This window comes from Chinchilla lanigera, unplaced genomic scaffold (assembly GCF_000276665.1).
Source record: "Chinchilla lanigera isolate Chin_1 unplaced genomic scaffold, ChiLan1.0 scaffold00049, whole genome shotgun sequence".
Lineage (NCBI taxonomy): Eukaryota > Metazoa > Chordata > Mammalia > Rodentia > Chinchillidae > Chinchilla > Chinchilla lanigera.
The window spans coordinates 16,299,217-16,317,989 of NW_004955450.1; the positions used below are offsets into that span (position 1 = coordinate 16,299,217).

Here is an 18,773-nt window from a genome sequence, read left to right on the forward strand (position 1 = left end):
GGAAGCACTGCGCTGCCTCTCCCTACACGAGTACAGGGGAGCGGCCTATCTAGCTCAACATCTAAAAGGCCGGCTGGAGCTGATTCTTTGGCTGTAAATTTGTTGATGCTGATTTTACTCGGAGTGTGCAAAGAGCTTCTCGTGGGCCTTCTCTCCCCTTAACGCAGCCGCGGGCAACCCTATCCGCCATTTCCACCCTGGTGTGAAATGTTCCTCAGGAGGCAGAGAAGTGAGAAGGCAGAAAAGTGACTTCGGACACCCAGGGTGGGGTAGGAATGAATCTCACGAATTTGAAGGACTGGTGCATCTGTTTATCTTTGGCCGTCTTTCCAATGTTACTTTTCCCCATGCCCGATGGACAGCCAAAGCTTCTGAGTAGAAAATGCAATGCAAAACTCACATTTTCTAATAAGTCAGAAAGAACTGATTTGGATGACCTTTGAGCAAAACCACACAGACTGGTTGAAAAGGCACTGTGCATGCGCAGACTCCTTGCTTGCGCTTCCCCACAGGCCCCAGTAAAACTGAAGATTATAATCACAGTGACAGATTTCATCAGGGTTGCTCTTAGAAAATACACCTATAAATACACACTATAAATAGGTATTAATCCATTTATGATTTACTTTGACCAGAAGATACAAACTTCAATTTTTCAAAGCGCAGTATTAAGCCATGTGTTTTTAGAACCCACCGTGAGCACTAGGAAAACAAACCTTTCTCCTACTCTCACATTAGAAGGATCAACATGAAGACTTCTGTGACCCCAGCAGTGGGGTTTCCCCTGCCAGCAAACACGCTATTCATTCCACAGTGGAAGCCAGCTCGACGCGCCACCAGATCAATTACACATGGACAGCTTCTACCTGGAGATAGTGTCCGGTGCCACAGGTTGAGGTCTCGGACCTAAAACCAGCCTCCAACTTCAGGTGTGCAGTTGTCAGCTGCAGGCTTCTTACCTGGGATGACAGACCAGCTACCGTTTGGACTTCCCACCGCCCCCTCTTGTGTTGGATTAATTTGCTTGTGTGGCTCACAGAACTCAGAGAAACACTTTCTCAGTTTTACAGGCTTGTTAATGAAGGATAGTATGAAGGATAGAGATGAAAGATATACAGGTTAAGGGGTGTGTGTGTGTTGGCGTGGGGGGCTCTATACCCTGAGGGCACACTGCCTTCTGTGAGCTGCACACATTAGACTGTCCTTTGGGTTTAGATGCAGACTTCATTGCATAGACAGGACTAAAGCCTGCACAACTGAGCTCTATCTGATGCATCTGATGCCTACAGACTGCAGGGCGGCTGGAGGCATAGCTTAGCGGTAGAGTGTGTTCATAGCACACACAGTGTCCTGTGTTCCATCCCCAGTACAAAAAACAAGCAAACAAACTGACTTGACGGGGAAACCCAGCAAGGCCTGACTGCAGATTCTTCCCAGCCCCTCTGGGTAGCAGGCTTCCCTCCAGCAGACGGGGAAGACACCTTCTGCTAAGGGGTCTGATGACCTGCTCACTTTCAGCGTTTTGGTGGGGGAGTTTGAAGGAGAGGAGAGAAACTAAGGGTCCATGGGGTCTCTGATTCTAGTTCATTGCTCACTGGAAAATCACTCTCAGCAAGACATATGCTAACAAGGTAGGCCAGAGAATTCCTTGAAGGCGAGGCTGAAGATGGAAAGGTGCAGAAAGATAAGAGTTCCGGCAGAAAGACAGCTGTAGTTTCTGTGGCCCGTCGTGGGGAGGGAGTCACAAGACAGGAACTGTGGGCGAAAACCAAGAGATGTGTGTCACCAGCTCAGCTGGGGAAGGAAGACACGCTGCTGGTTGCCTGAGTGAATCTGAAAGCAACATTCGCCTTCTCCACTTCAAAAGAATGGGATGATGAAACAGATTCTTACTAAGAAATGGAGGGTTTTAACTTTGCCAGTTACAAAAGAAGGAAGTTTAACTCACTTTCTCCTCTTGGCTTTCTGCAGAAATATAACTGAATTCGCTTCATTTTTCTGTACCACATGCCTCGAGGGCTGAGACAAGTCTGTGGTGACAACTTACTCCCTTCTTTGGGGCCAGATCCTCAAATATCATAACACAAGAGCGTCTGTCTCACTGAGAGCAATTTGCCAGTAGGCAGTGAACGGGAATCAGAGAAATCACCTATTTTTATTTCCCCTTTTATCTCCAGTTCTGCATCCCTCAGTTCTGAGAGTATGGTCGGCACAACCAGCGCCTTGCCAGGGGAAGGTGAGGAATGCTAGAGACTGTCTAAAATTCCCCCCAGATACTTGGGTGACAGGATCAGAAGAGTCCGAGATTAGGAAGTGTACGACTCCTCTTGTTATTTTAGCTCAATTTTTTGCGTTCAGGTTCATTTCTCAGCCTTGGCTTGACTGACACATTCTAAGCTCCTCCTTCTACCTTATTATCTATTTACTCAAGGGACAGAACTTTTAATGTGCAAAACTTACGGGCAACTGTCTAGAACTTTATTAAACATGACTCAAAGCTGGAGTGGGGAATCGGAGTGTTTTTTTTTAAGTTAACATCAATAGTTGCCACGTGACAATAGTTCTTTATTCACAAACGGTCTGACCCCAGCTAAAGCTTGGTGATCCAGAGAAGGCTCCGGCAAGGCAGCGGTGGAAAGTGTGGAACCTACACCAACCACACAAACTTCCCGGGTTGCTGTTCCTTGCTGAGCTCATCTCTGGCGAAGCCCTGATCACGTTCTTAGAATCAGCCCTTCTCTTATGTCTACAAGTTCTTACAACTGCCTGTTTCAGGATCTCTAGAGATTTGCTTCAGTTAAAGGGGAAAAATGACAGGAAGCCAAAGCTAGAGTAGCGCACGTCCACAGTTCTTACTCGGCGTAATTTCCAGTTGATTGAAAAGTCCAGCAACCTGGCAACACAATCTTTTTTCCCAGCACATCCCTGCAGTCTGCATTTACTGATCGTCAATATTTTTCCCAGACGACTGAGCTACTTCCATGTTTGTGGGAAGCAAGCCGGACACAAATCAACTATTCATTGAGAAAAATTTCCAGCACTAACTTTTCCATCACAAAACCATCTGAGACTCTGAGGAAGTCAATCCCTGAAGTGACAAAAAGCACCACACTCCTCTTCCATCCCCACGTATCCGAGATACAAGCAGCGAGGACAGAGAAAAACCTAGTATTATTGACAAGCAGCCTAGTAGCAACTTGTGACTTCCAGGCAGAGATGAATCTGATTACTAATCCAGAGGGCACAAACCCAAATAAGGCTCTGCGCCCTCAGCTTGGCAGTGAGGGACGCATAACCAGGGTGTGACTTAGAAAAGCGGCAAATACTCACGATCAGGATAAACGTGCCCAGGAACTCAGACACGGTCTCCCTGGCTAAGCTGTTCTTCAAGGCCAGCCTGCGCTTGAAGTCCTTCCTAGGTTCTGCCATGTCAGCAGGCATCGTGGGGCTCCTCCTCCGATGATACTCCACAGAGCTGGCTCAGTCCTCGCCTTCACAGGCTCATGGACACGAACTCCGAGTAGGCTCCTGGAGATGTCCGGCGGGCCTCTCCGACTGTCCAAAGGCTGTCCACAGAAAAGCTGTGACTTAATCTCCCAGCGAAACCGTCATCTCCCGCTCACTGCTATTGATTTGGATTAATGAGTTCTAACCTGCAATTTTCAAAATGGTCCTTTTCATGCCCGATAGATTAATCATTACCTGTATTCTCCAGGTATTTTTTTCTTTGTTGGTTTTTTTTTCCTCTTCCAGATGAGAAAAGAGATGTGTTGGTGGTTGCCAAACCACAGTGACGGCGGGCCCTGGGCCAGGAGAGATTTACATGTTACACAATTACAGGCTTCTGATTTTTTTTTTTTTTACTATTCAGAAGTGGGTGGTTGGGATGTAATTTGGGACTGTCAGATCAGGTTTAGGTATGTATAGTATAAACACTCTCTACTAAAGGAGGTTCTCATCCAAATTAGAGAATACGAGAAAATACCATGTTTTTGCTCGTTTGGAACAGGGTTTCACTATGCAGTTCAGCCTGGCCTTAAACTCACCTATGTATACTAGCCCAGGCTGGCCTTGAACTTGCAGGGATCCTCAAGCCCTAGCCTCCTGCCCTAACCTCCTGCCCTAGCCTCCTGCCTTAGCCTCCCACAGAGTGCTGGGATTACAGGCGTGTGCCACCACGTGTGGCTTTATGTTCACTTTCTTATCAGATTAACCCCTCTTCTCCTCCTAGTATCATTTCAGCACTTTGATGACAGCACTCCGAGGCTGCTAAGAAACATGCTGGGCATCCTGGACATGGAGAAATCAACACAGAGACACGGACTGTGAGCTCCATACCGGACTCTTGGGGCAGGACAGGGCACCTCTGCTGCAACTGAAGCTGACCCCTATCCGCTGCGGCAGTACAGACAGCTTGGGGCCCAAGAATCAGAAAAAGGGCAAGCAACTTCTTGACAGTCTCTTGAGGAACTGTACTAGGTTATTATTCCCCTCATTTACCATGAAACAGCTAGGCAAAACAGTTAGGCAAAACACCCCGGACAGAAACTCAGCATCTTGAGATTCAAGTCTTCAAGCCTTGTTTCCCAAAGCTGGTTTGTCCGGAGGAGAGCCCAGCAGTAGTCTCTGAGCCCTGAGGCATCCCCGCAGCGACAGCACGCACACCACGTGCCCCGGCTCCGCAGCCGGCCCTGCCCTATCTGGTCTGGAAGCCCAAAGTCAATTCCAGCTGTGCAGGCGGGTGACGGGCAGGAGGGCTGCAGAGCACAGGGGGTGAGCCCAGAGGCAGAGGAGCGTGTCTGACGGTACCCGACTGTTAGAATTAGACCTGACAAGGTGAACTCTGCAGAACCAGGATAAACCAGCACTGGGGCTTCTGCTCCAATGAAAGTATCACGGCTACCACCGTCTCAGAGTTACCCAAGTCCCGGTGGGAGGACCAGAGAAACAGGACCTGATTACCGCGCCTTCCACCAGGCACACACAGGATGTTCTCTGCTCCCTCCACTCCGTCACCCTACAAATATTTTTGGCTCAATCACCGGGCGCAAAGCACTGTCCTGAGGAGAAGCACACAGGCTTCTTCTATTTCACAGGCCTTCCGTGAGGGAGCCAAACGCAAGGAAAATCACCACACACGACAATACGCAATCACAACTGGAACATACGCTCCACATACGCAGGCGGGGGCACATTCCTACCAGCAACTATCCCAAAGGAATCTCACCTTGCTGGATGGATGTCTGACAGCGTCGCCACGGAACTCAGGTCTGAGCCGAGAGCAGAAAGACACAAGCGGTTAAAAACCTGAAATGGGAAGGAAGTGCGTGTACCAAGACTTTCAGGCTGAAGGGTAGGCTGGGCGTGCTGGTGCACGCCCGTAATCCCAGCACTCGGGAGGCTGAGGCAGGAGGATCACCGGGAGTTTGAGACCAACCTGGGCTACAGAGTAATCTCAAGGCCAGCCTAACCTGCACAGTGAGACCCTGCCTCAAAAAGATACAAAACAACAACAACAAAAAGACTGAGGGGTGGGGTGGGGATAGCAAGGGATCTATCAAAGAATGAAGGACACACCCATGCAGCTGGCCTGAGGGGAGGGAGAAGGGCCAAAGGGTCCGAGAGAGCCCAGAGCCGTGGGCGGTGTCAGGCCACACCAGGCCCTGTAAACCATGAGGAAAGCTGGAAACATACTGAATCCTTGGATGGACTGAGGAGGAATGTGATGCCATTTGGTCTTAGAGTCAGGAAAAGATCACCCCAGCTCCACGTGTGAGCATTCACGGAACCTGAGGACTCCTGACTTCTTTACGTCCTAAAATTGGAAGGGCTTGGTGAACTGGGTGTGGACGAGGACACCCGAGGCTCCCCAGGGTTGCTCCGCAGAGTCTCGGCTCCATGGGAAAGGTGGCCCTGGGCCCTGGGAGCCACCGGGCGCAGGAGCGCGGGGGAGGGTCATGCTCTCTGCTTGTGAAAGCTGAGCTTCAGGCGCTCCCGAGAGAGGCGAGGTGGGCAGCACCGCGGATCTGGGTACAGCGGGGATGCTCTTGTGTAAAGGGAGGGGCAGCCAGGCACAGCACGGGCCAGGCTCCCCAGGGAGAGGGTGTGAAGAAAGCAGAACTTCACCTGCAGGTAGAGGAGGGCAGAATCTGTTATTTCTTTTATTCTGTCTCGGCTGAGAGTCTGCTCCTCCCTTCCACCTCCCGGAACAAGCTCTCCTCAAGTGTAACCCCCTAGGCTTCCCAGACCACCAGGCAAATCATCCCTGCGGGGAGGGAGACCCTCTCCCGCCCACACCTCTGCGAAGCACTTGCTCCAAACTCTTCTTGGAGGCCTGGGGCAGCTTCCCTCCTTTCACGTATCTGAGGTGGGGCAGGAGAAAGAGGTCTAGGTAGAAAGGAGACAAGGGAACCCAGCTTTCGAAAACTACTGTCCAGAAACACTGAGGCTTCAACACAGAATTCACGGTCAAAGCGACCAAGAAACCCCCCACAAGCACCGCGTCTGGTAAGAACAGTGACATGCAGGGTACTGAACCACAGTCCCGGCTGTTACCACGCAGACAATGGGGAGGTCATTGCATGTTTGCCAACCCAGGGGTCCGCAGTCCCTGCCCTGGACGAATCTGGCCCACGCAGACCGCCTAGGGCCCCCCAACACCGCCCCCTCCTTCCTGGCTCTGCCGCTCCTCGGGCCCCGAGGCCCCAAGTGTTTGAGAGTGTGCCCACCTCGCACTTTGACCGCCCCTCTGGACCTCTCCTGCTCCGGCCGGCCGCACCCCACCTCTCTCACTCAGGCGGCCTCTGCCCAGCTCCCCCTGGAGGGCGGCACCCTAGGGAGTGCGGCTCCTCTTTTACAGTCTTTCGCCCCCAAATCCGCTTCAGCGATGAAGACCTGCAGTTCGCCCTCTTCAGCTTCCGCAGACCCGCTCAGCGCTCTCCTCTCCAGCCCGCGCCCTCCTGCTCACCCTGTGCTCCCCGACCTGCTCCTCGGGCTCCGCCGCACCCCGGGCGCCCACGCGCAGCCGCGAACTCAGCCGTCGGTTTTCCTGAGGATTTGTCCCCAGAGCGCGGAGAGGCCCAGTCCCACAGCCTATCCACCGGCCCTCGGCAGCGCACCGAGGGACGGCCTCAGCGAGGGGCCCAGCTCCTCGGCTGACCTTGAAGGGTTTCAGATTTTATCACGCATTAGAATCACCTGCTTTCGGATACTCTGATCCTGTATTTACCCTAAGTATTTACCACACCACAAAAGACTGGGGATTTGGCCCAACGTGGTGGTTCGTGTCTGTAATCCCAGCTCTTGGAAGGCTGAGGCAGGAGGATCAAGATGAGTCCGAGGCTGGTCTGAGCTGCAGAGTGAGACTCTGTCCAAAAAAAAAAAAAAAAAAAGATTTGGGATTCAAAGATCCTCAATTTGGGTGAAGTCCGGGAATCTCATGGGCACCTTAGTAATTCAGGCCCTTCCGGATGGAGCCGTCTCAGTCCAGGGAGCATCAGCCCGGCCGGAGCCTCTTCTGTGCCCCTCAGACCAGTTGATCCATTGGGAAAACAGACAGGGATGCTGGCCGCGATTCTCTGCGTCCTGCTCCTCAAGTAGTTGTCCCAGTTCTACTTCTGCCGTCCGCCTTGGCTCCCCTCCTCCTGCCTGGGGCCCTGGGAGACCCCGCTGGTCATCCCCTCACTGGTCGCCTTCCCAACTGGCTTCTGTCCCAGACCCCAAAATTTAGCCTGGGTCTCTCTTAAACTGAAAAACACTCCTTCAGAGTTGATCCACTTCGAATAAGATGCTCTACTTCCTTTCTTCTCCCTTTGGGGAAGAAATCATCTTTTCCCTTTGAGTGTAAAATCATACTAAATTGAGAAAACTTAATTCACAAGTATTTAAAATGTTAAAATTGGTCATAATCCCAGGCCTCAGAAATGCTACTATTAACAGACTGGATTATATCCCTGCAGAAGGTTTTAATCAGTTTATATAATATTCTTTTTTTTTTTCCCTCCTAGAAGTGGGATTATCTGTATATGTTAAACTAATGCTAGTTAGTTTCTTTCTTTTCTTTCTTTCCTTCTGCTTTTTTTCATACAGGGTCACACTATCTAGTTAAGTCTGGCCTCGAACTTGCAGTGATCCTTCTGCCTCAACCTCCTGAGTGCTGGGATTACAGGTGTGTGCCACTATATTCAACTGAGATTTCCATATTTATATGTCACACAAAACTGTTTAAATAGTCCAAAAATTATCTGTCCCTTAAAAATTGATGAAGCTAGGTATGGTGGCATAAACCCACAATCCCAGCATTTGGGAAGCTGAGGCAGGAGGATCACTGTGAGTTCAAGGCCAGCCTAGGCTACATAGTAAGTTTATGGCCAGCCTGAATTATAGAGTGAGATCTTATCTCAAAAAAAAAAAAAAAACAAAAAAACCAAAAAACACCAAAATACAAACAAACAAAGAGTGTATGGGTTCTAACATTTTTGGTTAACAGATTTTTTAGAATGCTTTAATATTTACCATAATTAGAGGCATTTATTGATCTTGAATGCATTTTAGTCATTTATTCTTTCCTAGACACTGTTCTATTTAAGCTAGAATTACTAATACAGATGTAGTATGTAATTTAAAGTACGCTTTTTATTTTAAATATCTGTTTATGTTTTTCTCTCTCTGACTCTCTGGTCTCACTTGCTGGAAGCACATCATGTTTATTATTATTTTTAAATAGTCACACATTGATTTTATTTGCCAGTACAGCTTTATTTTATTTAAAATCAGCTAGTTTTTATTTCATTTCTGGTTTATGCCTCTTTTTTGGTTCTTATTTATCCTTTTGTTTAAACAAATATTGATTTTTAAGGTCTTTCTTGTAGAAGCGAGGAGCTACTGATGAAAGTAAGTACTTTGGGGTGTGTTTTTTGGTCTTTTTGAGGCAGGGTCTCTCTGTGCAGTTCAGGCTGGCCTTGAGCTCACTTTGTAGCCCAGGCTGGTCTTGAACTCACAATGATCATCCTGCCTCAGCCTCCTGAGTGCTGTGATTACAGGTGTGCGCCATCACCTCTGGCTTGCTTTATTTATTTACTTATTTATTTATTTATTTAAGGCAGGGTCTCCCTATGCAGTTCAGACTGGCCTTGAGCTCGCTTTGTAGCCCAGGCTGGTCTTGAACTCACAGTGATCCTCCTGCCTCAGCCTCCTGAGTGCTGTGATTACAGACGTGCGCCATCACCTCTGGCTCTATTTACTTATTTATTTAAGATGGGGTCTCTCTATGCAGTTCAAGCTGGCCTTGAGCTCACTTTGTAGCCCAGGCTGGTCTTGAACTCTCAACGATCCTCCTGCCTCAGCCTCCCGAGTGCTGGGATTACAGGCGTGCACCACCATGCCCGGCTCCTGGTGTGTGCTGGTTCATCTTCACACCTGTGTGTACAGCGGGACAGGGTTCCTGGACTCTGTGGACTCCAGAGTCCCCGTGTGCTTAAGCCCCCCTATGAAAGGTACAGAACCTATGTACCCCCTCCCCTTACCGCATTCACCGCTAGGGTCCTCCCAGCACCTCCTAAAACAGGAGCAGTGTGGAAGCAGCTGTTGTATTCTGTATCCTTTAGGGGGTGATGGCAATGAAAAGGTCTGAATGTTCAGGGCAGATGCGATTATTTCTAACGTTTCTGATTCGTGATTGAACCTGTGGACTTAGAATGGGTGGATATGGAAGGACAACTGTGTTGTTTCATTGTTTTTAAGCCTGGAAAGTCATTCTTTTCTGTACTGGGAATTGAGCCCAGGGCCGTGTCCCACTTTCTACAACAAAAGCTAAGATTTGTGTCAAGGCTTACAATAAGAATAGATACAATTTAAATTTTCGGGGTTGAAGATTTAGCTTAGCGGCACAGCACCTGCCTAGCAAGCACAAGGTCGTGAGTGAGTTTGATTCCTGGTACCGGAAGAAAAACAAACAAAAAAGTAAATAAATAAATGCTCATGACGAATACGCAACTATCTGCTGGTCTTTTCCCTCATCTGAATGAACGAAAGCGACGCGCTGGTCTAGCGCAGTGCTGTTCTCAAAAGTGCTTGGGTCGAAATTCCCGCTTTTGAGATTTGTGGACTCTGCTCTTAATTTTCATGGAAGCTTAATTAAGCATATGTGAGACCTGTAGTAACTCATTCCTAGAACCTTGTTTTGTGTCTTTTGCGTGGACAATTGAAGTTAGCAGCAACTGGCCTCCCAGCCCCCAGACTTTTCCACTCATTCTGCTCCTTCAGACCCCCGTGAAGCACACAGATTTCACACATGCCCTGCTCATTTCCGTCCACAAGTCGTTTCTTGTGCTGTATTCTCTCACCTAGAACGCCCACTGCCTCCTCTCCTCCTGTCCAAGCACCGCCTTCCCTTCTGAAGACCAAGCCCACTACCCCAAAACACATCACGGCTCATTTTTTTCCTATGCAATCAACTGTAGAATAAAGTAAGCAAATTCTAGGCCTTGCGGAGTACAGCATGAATTGTCTATTGTCAACAAAGGATAGATTTCCTAAATAAGACACAAAATTTACAAACCATAGACGAAAATGTGATATGTCTGGTCATATTAAAATTTAAAAAATATCTGCTTATCAAAATATAACAAATGCAGTCAAAAAACATTTGGAAAAACATATTTCCCATGTAAGAAAGGCCTACATCTAGTATGTATGTATGAATACACGATAAAGACAACTCATATACATATACGAATATAGTAGATTCATAGCAACCTAATGAAAAAATAAATTATCTGAAGAGGCACATCAAAGAAGAACCCTAAATGGCCAATAAACACAAATATATGCCTAGTGGATTGATAAAGAAATGCTACAGTATCAAGGGTCATCAAGGATGTAGAACATTGCAACCACTGCTTTGCTGGTGACCATAAACTTGAAACCAAACCCAGGTTGGCACTGCTACTAAATTTGAAGATGCGTGTGCATGACCGAGCAGTTTCACACCTAGGAACATATCCTAGCAAAGCTCCTGCATACATGTTCCTAGAAAGACATACAAAGCAGTGTATGACAGCCTGATTTCTAAGAGCAAAATAACTAGGAAAAACTCAACATGCTAGTCTGTATTCAAATGGATAAACAGTAAAGTTTTGCAATGAAATACCCGCAAGCAGCAGAAATTAATGAATTACAGTTGCACCCAGCAATATAGGTGAAGCTCAGAAGTATAATGTTAAACCACAAAAGCAAAAAAGTATGCTGCAAAAGGATATGTAAAGAATGTTCCGGAAAAACACGTATAAAGCTGCTCAGCATATGTTTAGGGTCAAAGCATAGGTGATAGATCTACAAATCAGTGCGAAGGGATTTGAGGGACCTTACAGGCAATGGTAAAGCAACAGTTCTTTAAGCTGTCACAAATGGAAGGTGCGTTCAGTGTACCATGAATTTTTATGCAAGGCGTGATCAAGATATATGGTGAATGTTTTAATTTTAAAGACTCGTTACAGGGAAAGACACATTGCCATGCATCTGTCTCAAATAGACGCCCCCGGCTTTGAACACACTGACCCCACTGTCCTTGCCGCTTTCTGAAGCAGCACTGCTATCCTCTTCCATTAAAAAGACCTGATAAAAAATGCAGTGAACGCCGGTACCAAGTGTCCAGCAGAAAGGCAGGCTGTGTCCTCATGCGCATCGTTTACCAAATCTGGCTGTGTGACGTCTGGCTCGTCTCCAAGGTCAAAGTGACCGTGTGTGGAGTCAGTTCAGATGCCAAGGCGAGCAGCTACAGACACTGATGAGAGAGGACTCCAGAGCTGCCTCAGAAAGTGGGGAGAAAGAAGAATGGGGTGCAAGTGTTTGAAGCGAGGGGGAGTATTTTGAGGGGAATAAACAGCAACGTGTCTCCTATGGCAACAATTTCTAAAACTAAACTTTCACCGTATTTGTCAGTCTCCCTTCCGTTTCACACGTATTGTGTCAGTAAAGAGAAAAATAAAGCGGTACTGAAAGGTGCTAAGGATGAGCGCCTGGCCTCCCTCTGCTCACGGGTTCACCTTGTATCCCACCTGGTCTGAAGGAGAGTCTTTATAAAGCACTACTTATTATGACGTTCCCTTCCCTAAACCTCAGCGATGCTTTGCTATCTAAAGAGGGAGGTTCAGACCCGCTAGACTGATGTGTAAGGTCTGCCACACCAGGTCTCGAACGTGTCCCCTGGAGCGCCGGTGCTGGAGCCTGGTCCTCAGTGCTCGGGCTGGATGAGGGGCCTTCGGGAGGTGACTGGGTCGCCCACTCTGGGTCAGCGGATGAATGGGTTATGAGAGGGCGGCTCTGTTGTGAAAAGCGAGCTCAGTCTGGCACGCTCACTCTGTGTCATGATGTGACGCCCTTTGCCACGTCCTGGTGAGCCTCTGTCTGCACCACCCTGGCTTTGGAGCTCACTTTTTTATTAAGATATTGCCCAGCCTCAAGGATGTTGTTATGGCATCATAAGTGGACTAAGACATCAAGTATCAAGTATGATTCTACAGCTACCTAGTACAGATCTCAGTATTTTTTTTTTTTTTTAGAACAGGGTTTCACTATGTAGCTCAGGCTGACCTTGAACTCACTTTGTAGTCCAGGCTGGCCTCAAACTCACAGCAATCCTCCTGCCTCAGCCTTCTGAGTGCTGTGACTACAGGCAGGTGCCACCATACCTGGCTGATCTCAGTATTCTTAATATGAAATTCTGTTTCATCTGAAAGGGATTTCACAGCATCCCTTTCTCATTTCTGCCAATGAGCCCCTGCTTGTGTGTATTCCCTCATCTAGAATGGCCTTTGGCCTCCTGTCTTCCTGTCCAAGCCTATCTTCTCTTCTGAATGCCAAGCCCAGCTTCTAACTCATTTATGAACTTTATCCTCACAATTCTTCTGAACTGGAGTCATTTACCGTCAATTGCCTATACCAGTAATTGTATGTCTTACCCACTTGGCCCTTAAACATATGAAATTTCTTATCTCTTCTTGCATGTGTGTGCATGTATACAAGGTATGGTCAAATATATGCTGTGTGTGGTTTAAATAAAAAGTTACTGCAGTAACAATCACATTTTCATTATTCCCCTCAAAATACCCTCCCTGGCTCTGAGCACACACTTATCCATCTTTCTCGCCATTCACCTGTTCTTTTATACCAGCTATGTTTTCTTTCTTTAAAGTGACTGGAAATTCTTTAAAAATAGGAATGATGTTTTGTATTTCTTGCCATGGCCTCATGGGCTTGGTCAAGTAAATATGTATTGTACAAAAAAATAAGCTGTATCATATCATTTGCATAGTGTAGGATACCTTGAAAATGGCTTGAGACAAAATCAAATTGGGAATAGTTTGGAAAGTGAACTCTACATTTTTTTCTTTTTTTGGGGGGGGTGGTTTTCTGGTACTGGAAATCGAACTCATGACCTTGCACTTGCCAGGCAGGTGCTGTGCCACTGAGCTAAATCCCCAGCCCCTGAAAAAGGAACTCTAATGGTAACACATTTGCATGTGTCAAGCTTACAACAGGTGACATTCAAAGTTGGATTTTCAGTATTTACCCGGGCTCCGTGGTATAGTTACATGACCCAAAAAATAGACTTTTTCTTTTTTATGAGTTTTCAAAATTTGGTTTAATTCCTATCTGATGGGGAGAAGGAAGCACACTGTGGAAATACACAGACAACTCTACTGTACTGGTTTACAGTATAACAGGATGACCACAGACCTGAAGGCTCAAACCAAGTCCGTCAGCGGGAAGTACAATTTCACACTATGCTCAAGTGGCTGTTGGAGAAGTCCAAGTTCCTTCAAAGCACTAAATGACGCCTGCATCCCTAGAGTGAGTTTCGCTGTAGTCTCAGAAGAAATCCCAGGCATCTCTTGAACTCTTGGCTCTTGAGGAGTCACTGCTCCTGCAGCAAAGATGCAGGCAGGGGCTCCCAGTGGCCACGTGCCACGGGGCAGAGAGACTGGCTCTAAGCCGGACTCCTGTGGCTAAGAAGCCGTGAGGTCAGTCCTTCCACGGTGCTCTGGCATCTATAGGCCCTAGAGAAGCTTGGCCTAGCTGGCTGGCTTAACTGTCACACAAATTTAGTGGTTATTACAATTTAGACACGGAAGGAAATGATTTCATACTAGTCCTTTCTTTACATAAGATTCGGGCAGCATTAGAATTATTATGTGTTAACCAGTGTGGAGATTCCTAAAAAAACTAGGACTAGAGGTCCCATTTAACCCAACTATTCCCCTTCTTAGTATCCTCCCAAAAGAATTAAAAGCATCTTACCACAGTGGTATATGTATACCCATAATTCTAGCAGCATAGTTTATAATAGCTAAATCTTGGAAATAGCCCAAATATCCATCAACTGATGAATGGATAAAGAAGATGTGGGTTTTCTTAAACAATGGATACTACTCAGCCATTTCTAGTTAAACGGATGTCCCTTGAGACCATACTCTTAAGTGAAATAAATTTGACACGTGTAAATATCACATTGTCTCTCTGGTGTAAGAAACAGAAAGTGTAAATAAGGACCAAAATGTACAATGGTTATTTGAAATAGGAAGAGAAGGGAATGGCGGGGGAGGAAGAAAGGGAAAGGAAGAAACAATGAGAAAAGAAGGACACAATGGGAACAAAGCTTTGTAAATAAGGAGGGGAAGAGGGGTTAAAGAGAGGAAGTGAATGGGGGAAAAAAAGAGGAGTCAAGATATCATCTCCCTAGTGTAAGAAACTGAAAGAGCAAAAAGAGAAGGGAAAGAAGGAGAAATTTTGTATGCATGTATATACAGGATAGATAACATGGTTGTTCTTCTGTCTTCTATTTCTATGCTGAAAGAAACTGTCAATGAGTCTTTGGTTGACCAGTATTGCATGTCTATATCTGTTTTCATGAGAAGCCACTTTGAAGATATCAATATGTAATACAACCACCATTGTTAATTTCCTACCACTTTGTTTGTAACTCTGTATTGTCTGTATTGTGCTTGTGATATGTTGTAAAATGTTGTATGTCTGTTAATGTTTCCCTCCTTTTATCTTTAAAATAAAAAAAAAAAAAAGAAACTGAAAGAGCAAATCAAATCTGAAAGGAAAATAGATATTGTGAAAGGGAAAGAAACTGCTCAAAAGAAAGAACAACTGGGATGAGGGAAAGGAGAAAAGACGGAAGGGGAAAAATATATATACACAATACAGCTAAGATAATTGTGCTAATTCCTATTGGTTTATTGAAAGGAGCAGTTAATGCTTAATTGATCAATTTTGCATGCCAATATCTGGTCATCTGAGCAGCTGCTTTGACGATAACGATATGTAATATAACATGTTGGGAGCCTCTGGAGTTGGTTGTTGGTCGTGTGTCTGAGGGTGGGACAGATCAGAGTGCCTCGGGCAGTCAAGCCACCTCAGTATGGAGAAAGTATCCTGTTTGGACAATTACAGTCTTAGTCTTAGTCGCTAGGCAACATTATCTCTCATGACACTACTTTGTAAGTGTATTAAATAAACGCCCCTACTGCCGAAGTCAGTTCTTGTGCTCATCTGGCAAGAGGTACCTCCACCTGACCCCGGCTGTTGTCTCTTGTCTTTATTTTCTATATCCTCTCGCCATTTTCTCCCGGGGACCACTGAGAGACCACTGACTCCCACATAACAACCATTGTTAATTTCCCATCATCTTGTTTTGAAATTCCGTATTGTTTTGTTTTTTTCTTATTTTTTATTCTCTTTAAAATTAAAACTACAAAAAGATATATCAGGTACAGGTGCAGATTCCCTATGATGAATTCGATCATTATGTGTATCTAAGATGCACCAGTAAACTTAATAACTTAAAAAATTATTATGGGTTAATGACTAGGGTGTGAAGGTAAAAATGTGTAACTCTCCTTTGCCAACACAGAAATTTCCCTGTTTTGACTGCTGTCCAGTTTAAAAAAAGAAAAAAGAAAGAGAAAAGAAAGAACCCAAGAAAGAGAAAAATATATATATTCACCTTTGTCACTGCATGTCTTTCACACAAACTTGAGTATGCTGAAACCTTAAATTAAATGTTGCATCGCTGAATTAGCACACAGGTTTAGAGAATCCCCAGACTTTAAGGCAAACATTTCTGCCTTAGAGTTTTTTGAGAAACCGCTCGACTTTAATACAAATGCAGGCAAAATAAGTATGATTCTGGGAGTAGTAATGGTCCTATTTATTAGAAAAGTGCATGCGGGTCAACAAATGTTTTTTAAAGAGCCATGCAGAAGAATTTTGGTCTAGACTAGCATGATTATAATCTTTTTATCCCGAAGAAAGCCTGGCTAATGGATTGAAAGGTTTTTTTTTTTTTTTTTGTCTTTTTGAGACAGGGTTTCACTATGCAGTTCAGGCTGGCCTCGAACTCACTTTGTAGCTTAGGCTGGCCTTGAATTTGCGGCGATCCTCCTGCCTCAGCCTCCTGAATGCTGGGATTATAGGTGTGCAGCACCATGCCTGCTAATCTCTACTCTTTTATGCTAAATCAATCTCTATGTAGTGTTTAGTGGTTTGGGGTTTTGTTTGTACATGTGCCTTTTTTTTTCTTAGTCCCTTGTAATATTCAGAATAATGAAATGAACTCTGCTGGGTGACTGTTCTGGCTGAAGTCACATTTTCACTCGTGGCTGTTTTTTTTTTTTTCCCCGGTACCGGGAACCGAACTCATGACCTTGCGCTTGCCAGGCAGGCGCTTTTGCACTCGTGGCTGTTTTTGATAGGTTCATTGCGACCTGGGTGACCCCTACCGCAGAGTAGGCAATAAACACGCTCATGCGATCCTGTATGGAGCAGACAGAGATTGTAAAACAGATTCTCCATCTCATAAAGATTAGCCTTCTCCTAATAAATTTAGAAAAAATTTTATCAAAATTGGCCTGATGGAGGAAATTTCCTTCAATGAAAATGTCGGTCAGGCAGGGGAGGGGCTTGGCGGGGCACTGCTCAGCACCTCGGGCCCAGGCGCCTCACGCAGTGTCTCCCGGGGCCTGTTTCACCGTGATTAGGGAGACGGTCACCTGAGCCTTTACCAGCTTTGCAGGAAGAAACCTGTTAACACTTCTCTCTTTGCAACATGCCAGACATTCAAGCTTTGTTTCAAAGAAGCTGGTATCCTGCCCTTGGCCTTTCATCTGTGAGATAAGCCAGCTTCTAGCACAGGCCAAAGGCCGAATGCAGTTTAATAAGGCATTAGTCTCCTCGTCCCATCGCTGTAACAGCAGCTCTTTGTCCTGCCTCAGGCCACTGTGCTGGCCTTACGCAGCTTTGACACCTGTCCCTGGGGTGAGGTCAGAACTTCGGGGCAGGTTGAATACCTGGTGGTCCTTAGCACATAATACCTTGTTAGTAGTAGATGTTGCTTAGTAATGTTAAAGTTTCAAAACAGATCCACCAAGGGAGCAGATTCATGAACCCAAAGAGACTTACGATCTTAATCCTTCCTGACACCTGCAAGCCCACCCGACTCAGCTCTGCTGGTCAGGAGCGTTTCCCTCTGCCCCTGCATTTCCTGAAGCTGACATCAGGCCGGGCTGGATGGCTTGGGGCCACTCTGGTCATTCCGCTTACCACTTCCCACATCAATTCTACTGGTAATTTTTGGAAACTAGATGAAAGGCCCTGAGCCTCCCTCCCTTTTCTTATTTTCTTAATCTTTTTGAGTAGTGGCATTTGACTGCCAGGAAACAAACTTTTAAACATTCAGTTTCAACAAGATTTGCCAGTATTGGGGCTGGGGATTTAGCTCAGCAGCACAGCTCCTGCCTGGCAAGTGCAAGGTCGTAAGTTCGATTCCCGGTACCGGAAAAAAGCAAAAACAAACAAAGATTTGCCAGTAAAGTTCATAAGACATGCTCCTCCCCAACTGGAGAGCCACCTGCCTGTGACTGACCAGGTTTCAGGGAGTTAAGGATCAACACGGAAAAGAACCACGTGCCCTGAGGCTGTTGATGGGTGGACAAGCTTTTGGGAAAGGCCAAGAAACAGAGCCACGTCGGTGTGGTTGTGTGTCAGAGATGCTCCTTCCAAAACATCTCCTCTGAATATATTTACCAAACACCAAAAACATCTCATCGTTAAGTTATCATCACGGAAGTGCACCAAGTATAGGCAAGATGCTAGAACTTTCTTTTTAAATAGCCCTGCCCGGTTTACCGTGAACTTACCCACATTATTTTGTTTATCTCAAGACCGTCATCTGGAGCGATTTCTTATTACCCGCCTGGCTCTCCCACTCTACCGGGAAGGTGTACGGTGTTGATGCAGGAAAAGTGCTGTGGTCGGACTCCCAGGACCTCAAGCATCTGTGGCGTGCAAACTTTCCACAAGCCCAAGTTGGGTGGGAGTGGAGAGGCCTCTCACTTTACAGGTGAGGAAGTGAGGGTCGGAAGGAGCAGTGGGCAGTCCAAAATCACGCAGCAGGGACATAGGAAAGTATGTTCCCACCTAAACCTTTGGACTCAGGGTCCAGTGCAGGATTGCTCAAGTACATAGAGAAATCTCACTTTTGCCCAAACTGAAAGGCTATTTTGGTCGATGGGTAGATTTTTGCTTATCTTTTACATTTTTCTTCAAGATGATGCTGCCTTATGGAACAAACCCACCAAGAAGGGGCAGAGATTCCTCAGGCAGAACTGCCGCTCCCTGGGACAGGACTACTGAGGTCGAGGTCTCCTCCTGCACATCGCACGCAGGCCAGGACGGGTGCCACGGTCCCAGCCACGTGCACCTCAGAA

At 46.4% G+C, this 18,773-nt stretch overlaps 1 protein-coding gene across 4 annotated transcripts in view; it reads right to left on the bottom strand.

Moving 5' to 3' along the window:
* Positions 1-18,773, bottom strand: part of Aqp9 (aquaporin 9) — a 92,897-nt gene that overhangs the window by 45,511 nt on the left and 28,613 nt on the right. Inside the window, exons 2-4 of one of the 4 annotated variants that reach the window (XM_013518820.1) lie at positions 5,228-5,307; positions 3,703-3,803; positions 3,331-3,566 (exon numbers count right to left, since the gene is read on the bottom strand). In XM_013518820.1, the coding sequence (XP_013374274.1) occupies positions 3,331-3,441 (111 nt within the window). In that variant the 5' untranslated portion in view covers positions 3,442-3,566; positions 3,703-3,803; positions 5,228-5,307. The remainder of the gene's footprint in view (positions 1-3,330; positions 3,567-3,702; positions 3,804-5,227; positions 5,308-18,773) is intronic. The other 3 variants (XM_005393841.2, XM_005393842.2, XM_005393843.1) reach the window with 3 other exon arrangements.